Source organism: Chamaea fasciata, unplaced genomic scaffold, assembly GCF_029207755.1.
Source record: "Chamaea fasciata isolate MVZ Bird 193981 ecotype frontalis unplaced genomic scaffold, bChaFas1.0.hap1 SCAF_5, whole genome shotgun sequence".
NCBI lineage: Eukaryota > Metazoa > Chordata > Aves > Passeriformes > Sylviidae > Chamaea > Chamaea fasciata.
The window spans coordinates 28,127,636-28,134,057 of record NW_027094090.1 but is presented as its reverse complement, the minus strand read 5'-3'; the positions used below and the strand labels follow the sequence as shown (position 1 = coordinate 28,134,057).

General features: G+C 37.0%; 1 protein-coding gene across 1 annotated transcript; it reads left to right on the top strand.

The window, feature by feature from the left end:
* Positions 1-939: 939 nt before the first annotated feature.
* Positions 940-5,716, top strand: LOC136290166 (arg8-vasotocin receptor-like). Its single transcript, XM_066184567.1, has 2 exons — positions 940-1,855; positions 2,915-5,716. Exons 1-2 carry the CDS (start codon positions 940-942, stop codon positions 3,112-3,114), a joined length of 1,116 nt encoding a protein of 371 aa, XP_066040664.1. The 3' UTR covers positions 3,115-5,716.
* The last annotated feature ends 706 nt before the right edge of the window (positions 5,717-6,422 follow it).

The window sequence follows — 6,422 nt, the reverse complement described above, 5'->3', positions numbered from 1 at the left end:
AGGTTTAGATATTGAAAAATCACCTCGCAGACTTTAGCACTATAATAGAATAGAGACCTTTGGGTATTGTTTCATCATAGAGACCTTTTCCACAGTTGGATTTGCTACTGATTTTTAACTTTTTTTTTTCTTTATTTTTATTAAATCCTCAGTAGACTCACAGTCCCAATTAAAGTAATTTATTTCACATGTGTTATTTTTTGTTTTGCCGAGAAAAAATTTCTAAGTCTTGACCCTGTCTTGAAATAAAAATATTATTTTTATGGCAGTACAAATATTTTTCTTTTTCTTTTAGAACCAGGTGGCTCCAAAAAAGAGAAGAAGGAAAAAAAGGGCTATGGAAAAATGCTTTTCTTTGTCTGTGCTGCATTTAGGATGTGGTCATGCCCCAGGAGCCTGGAGGTTGCTGTTACAATGTGCCTGAGCTCAGGGACCCAATTTTATCTACGTATAAACCTTCCTTCCTCCCACTTCTCCTGAAGTGTGCTCCTCTGGTTTGCGTAGAAAAATTCTTGCAAGAGCTCCCCTGAGTAAGGTCATTTAAGTATGAGTCTGGTCACAGCTATTTACAAGTTCAGGTTTTGACTGAAGTGAGTAATTGAATCACATTGAATCTCTGAAGTTTGCCTTTTATTTATATATTTCCCCCAATTGTGTGGCTCGGTCTGCCATTGGCTGCTGTCCCTGCAGCCTACCCGAGGGCTCTGCAGTTACATAAGGCTCTGTCTGCTGGGAGCCTATATAAAGCCTTTTTGCATGCCAGCAAGACACAGAATTTTACCACGATCCAAGTCCCACTGCTTTAGTTCGCATGAGCAGGAAGATTTGCTTGAAGATTCCCTGAAACTCGAGCCCAGGCTGGTTTGTTTGCCAGCCAGTGCTTCACAGCTGTCAACCTGAGTCGCAAGTGGCAGCTACTGTGAGTAGCCTCTGTGCATTATGAAGAATTTTTCATTTCCTGTGCAGGATAGCACACATCAGACTGAGAGCCCTCCTCCTCACAGATTCCTGAGTTTGACAAATCAGTCAGATCCTATTGGAAGACCAGAAAGAGATGAGCAATTAGCTCAAGTAGAGATTGCTGTACTGGGGGTCATATTTCTGACAGCGTCTGTGGGCAATTTCATTCTCATACTGGTGCTGTGGCGAAGAAGGAAGAAGCTGTCTAGGATGTATGTGTTCATGCTTCATCTCAGCATTGCTGACTTAGTGGTAGCCTTTTTCCAAGTGCTGCCTCAACTCATATGGGATATTACAGATGTTTTCATAGGGCCAGATTTCTTGTGCAGAATTATCAAGTATCTACAATTGCTGGGCATGTTTGCCTCTACTTATATGATAGTGGTCATGACAGTGGACAGATATCAAGCCGTTTGCTACCCTATGGTTACTTTCCAAAAGAAGAGAGCCCTCTGGAACATCCCCATTTGCACCAGCTGGTCTATAGCACTGATTCTTAGCCTACCACAGGTATTTATCTTTTCTAAGACTGAAATATCTCCAGGTGTCTTTGAATGTTGGGGTGAATTTATTCAGCCTTGGGGCCCAAGGGCATATGTGACTTGGATTTTTGTAGTTATATTCTTCATCCCCTCAGCAATTCTTATCACATGCCAGGTCAAGATTTGCAAAATAATCAGAAGAAATATAAATCTGAAAAAACAGAATGAATGTGAAGCAACAAATCAGAATCAAGTCCTGCCATCCCGAGCAAGCAGTGTGAACTGTATTTCAAAGGCTATGATCAAGACAGTAAAAATGACAGTGGTGACAGTTGTTGCCTATGTTCTCTGTTGGTCACCTTTCTTCATTGCACAGCTGTGGTCAGTGTGGTTCCCCAGCATCCTGACTGAAGGTAAGATGCTCTCCCTCCTCAGTCATAGCTGCAGAGCAGGCTAGCACACTGCTGTCAAGTGCTTTATGCTTGTATTTTGCTTTTGTGTAAAGGTTGCATGTGGTCATTTGAGGGGGATTAAAAAGAAATATCTGGATTGATTATCTCTTGTATTCAATTAGGTGCAGGGAACTTCTTGTGTTATGTGATCAAAACATCATGTGTCTATTTTGTGTGTGTGTCTTGAGTGATTAACAATTTAAAGATTCATGAACAGCATGGTAAAAAGTATCATGCTTCAGCAAAGCTTCCAACTTTTAGAGGATTTAGTTATTATAGAAACAGTATTTTGGGTTCTTGAGGTGAAAAATAGCAATTGACTATTCAAAGTCATAAAATTATTTCTTATTTACTGGGTAGAATAGTGATGTTATAAGACATCAGGTATTTTTTTAATATTGAAATCATATTGATGAAATCTGTGTAGTAAACTATGAAACAACCGAAGGTTTTCAACCAGCTGTTTATAGAGCAAAAAAAGCAAGCCTGAGAGAGTTATCAAACACCATGGTGTAAACAAGAATAGTCTTGTCAAACTTATGCTATTGCCTCTTTGTGAAGGGCAGACTCTATATGTGACTTTAAATTCACTTGTTCTAAATAAAGGTTAAAAAAGAGGGAAAAAAATAATAGTCCTGCCTGATAAAAGCAGTAGTTTCTGAACTTTCTTTTAAGAATTCTTCCTGTCAGAGTTAATTTGAGTCTTATTCTACATACAATTATGTCAAAATATTTATCTGTATTTATTTGTATCTGTTTAACAGCTTAGTAATTGCTTTTAAAATTAATGCAAGTACATCAAAAGAAGAGCTATATGAAACTATTTAACTCTGAATGCATCCAATAAAGTGTACTTTATACCTCCAGCAATTGTAAATTGCACTGAAATGGGAATTTCCTACTATTAGATTAGCTCTAACACATGAATAGATACAGCAGAAAGCAGCAGACTGTGAAAATGTGACTTATTTTTAGGAGTGTTTAATTTAGTCTCTTATTCCTTTAACTGTTTTGTTCTAGGTTCGGCATTCACCATTATAATGCTCCTTGGCAATCTAAATAGTTGCACCAACCCATGGATTTACATGTATTTCTGTGGCCAGATTCCATATTGCACAAATAAGCAGCTGGAGAATACCTTGGCTCAAGAGGAATCCGTGCTGACAGGAAGCATTCATCTCGTAGACAGAGACCCTGAGGAAAACAGTACTTCTGCATAAATGCTGAGAGCTTTTTGTTGTTTTGTTACATCCCTCTGTTCACAAGACATTGATATTTTACCACCATCCCTTATTTTGTGGATAAGGAAGTTGAAAAATTGTTTTTTGTTGTAAAAATATATTTCTCTGCAGTTCTGTAGCATATACAGGAAGTTTCTGTGTTGTGCAAGCCTGACTCAGTCCTCCAATCACCACTGTTTTATCAGAATGAATTTCTGCAAAGACTGATAAAGAGACATAAAAGTATCTTAGATATTTTGTGTCCTAAAGTACTTCCCTATCTATGATTCTACATTTCTAAGTAGTAAAATTTTACTACTACCTGGTCCAACAAATTGAAACATAATTGAAAAGGAGCCTCATATAATTAAACTTGAATATGTTTTCAGAGTGAACCATGAATTGCTCATCAATTCTGGTGTGATTGGGGGTCAGTGACAAATCTTGAGCAGGCAGCACAAAGTCAGAAAAAGCTTTTGCCAGCTCTTACTAGCAACTGGTTTAAATTAACTCTTTATGTACATTTATGAAATGCCAAGCAGCTTAATATAATTTAAAAAATAGTAATAATTTGGTGTGCCTGTGACATTGAACCCCCCTACTACAGTTTCAAATTCCATTGTGGATCACAGGTAGCAGCAGCGTAGCAGCAGTTCAGGTTTTTTGGCTTCACACCATGGGATTTGATTTTCCGTGCAATTCCTGATGTCCAAGCAGTTAACTAGGCACCTGCACACACCCCATACACACACAAATACATACTCTAAATAAAAGTGGGTGCTAAGAGTGTACACTCTCATTTGGCATTCAGACCCATTTGTTCTAGCGTGGGATTTATTGGCAGAGAACCAATTATTATTCTATTCCTTAGTACCCCTTTAGGTTCAAATTCAAATATTTCCCTTTGCTGTAAAAATAAATCTGCATATCTTTATCTCAAATGCCTTTTGGTTGCTGGTTTGTGGGTGTTATATGCAGGTAGCTCTTTATTTCATTTCATTGTCTGCAATCTGATCAGAGGAATATGAAAGGAGTATGAGCAAAGCTCTTTCAGGTAAGAATGGATCTGCCTTCCCAGGGATGTTTTGTGGCCCTTACATCTGGTGACATGTAATGTATCTACATTATACTGTGTTTCATCACATTTCAGTTTTCTGAGTGTTAGCAGTCTCAAATACTAGTAGAAAAGCTATAAAATTGTGGGATTTTATTAGTCTTTAAATTGTACTCAAAGAAATACTGATTTAAACTAAATACTGATCACATAGAACTATAAAGGTATAACTTCTACTAATTATATTTCTGCATTGCTGATATATTTGTTACTGGCTCTATAAATAATTTGGTACAGCTGGATTTTGCAAATAACAGTACCTCTATGTGCTCATTAAAAGTCTGAGAGCAAAGTTAACTCTCCCTATCTCAGACATTTCGATCATGTACTGAATGAAATATCAGAACTTCTTAAGTTCAGTGATGATTTTTCACTGTCTATAATGTTCAAAATGCTTATATTTTTTGTCTGTCAAGTGCTTTCTTTCTGATTTTTTCATTTTCCTTCCCCTGACATCAGTCCTGCTCCTAAAAAGAAAATTAAAGATTACTGTACTATGATGCAAACTACAGGCTATGGATACTTTTAGTTTCAATCTGTCAGGAGGTATTTGAACACAGGTATTCCTGCTATTTCTCTTAGGAAAAGAAGCTGGGCTGCATTTTCCAGATGTTTGTCCTTATCCCACGTACCCTGCCCTGCCTACTCCATGGGTAGCACTAACAGTCTCAGTGGGCATTTTGGTTCAGGTCCACTTTTTTCCATCAAAAACTCATTTTCAAATGATGGGAAATTCATTTAGGCAATTTTTTTCTTTTCTTTTTAATTTTTAAAATCGTAATAAATCGCCTCTTACAGGACTTCTCTTGTTTCTACAGAAACAAAAACAAAACAAAAACAAAACAAAAAACACCCCACCAAAAAACCACCAACCAAACAAAAAAACCCCAAAAACAGAAAACAAAAAAAACCACAAAAAACCCCCAAAAAACCCCCCACCAAATCCACACAAGACAATTAAAAATAAAATAAAGTTTTCTCTTTGTAAATTTAGCCATCAGTGTTCTTGGAAGTTGTAGTTTGAACATCTTGTGCCCTTGTTTTACTCTATATTTTGACTCTTTGTCTGAACGATATATTTTTCAATTCACTGCACTTGGATTTCCAACAGGTATTGCAGTATCTCATTAAGAGAGAGGGTTGACTTTGGCACAAAGTAGTAGTCCGGCCAAGGTGTTTAATCCATATGGGAGAATCAGTAACTCAAACATATGAGTCCCCAAGGGCACCGTGGAAGCCCATAAAAAAGAAAAAAATCCAGTTATCAGATGAAAGCCATTCCCATCAAAGCCTAGATTCTGTTTTCTCACACAAATAAATTCTGAGTAGAAAAATACCTAGTGTTCCCAGTCTTGAAATGAATTACTATGTTGTTGACTCTGGCACTGTGTTATGCTTTCTGGTTATCTGGGTGGAGATTTTTTTTTTTACTTTCCATGGTTTTGTTACTACTTGGGAGAGGCACAGTTCACTAAAAGGAATTAGATTCTTGCTTAAAAATTAGTGGTTTATATTTTGCAGTACAGATAAGAAGAACCAAAGACAATATAATCTATTGATTCTGTATAGATTTCTTACAGAAGAAAGAAACTATAAAAACAATCTAATGGAATGAAAAGAAAATCCCAATATGTTTTGCATTCTTAACAGTATATTTTGATAATTCTTTTATTCTACAGATCTGCTTCTCTATTTTCATAGCCGGTCCCAGTTCACATTCTTGTAATTGATGAGTACTGAAGATAGAAGTGTTACATGATAAACTTTTTAATCTTGTAATGAAATAATGCTGAGAAATTTTGAAAATGGTGCCAAACTATTGTCCTGACAGTTTCACTTTGATCATTTAGTTCTGACAAGAGAAACCAGTTATCGTGTTGAATAAACCGCTCCTGTGTCTGTGTTGTTGGAGGAAGACTGACAGAGTGATGTGGAGACACAAGTTGGAACTGGCAGGGTTTATTCTGTGTGGCAAAGATGGCTGTATTCTCTAGCTGTCAAACACATGACTGGGACAAAATATCCTCAAGAGGTTGTGAATGTCAGCTACTTTTGGCTTAAGGGTGTCATGAACTGACAAAGGCTGAGCAGGATGACCCAGCTGATCAGTTCTTTTAGGCAAATTCAGTTTGGATTAGATTCCTTGGAGTAGGAAAAAAAAAAAAGAAAGAAAGTTGTTTTCTGACTTCATAAG

Excerpts from the sequence above, each read along its gene's own strand:
- LOC136290166 (XM_066184567.1), top strand. The coding sequence starts at position 940 with ATGAAGAATTTTTCATTTCCTGTGCAGGATAGCACACATCAGACTGAG. Across the intron at positions 1,856-2,914 it reads CCCCAGCATCCTGACTGAAG|GTTCGGCATTCACCATTATA; the intron begins GTAAGATGCTCT and ends GTTTTGTTCTAG.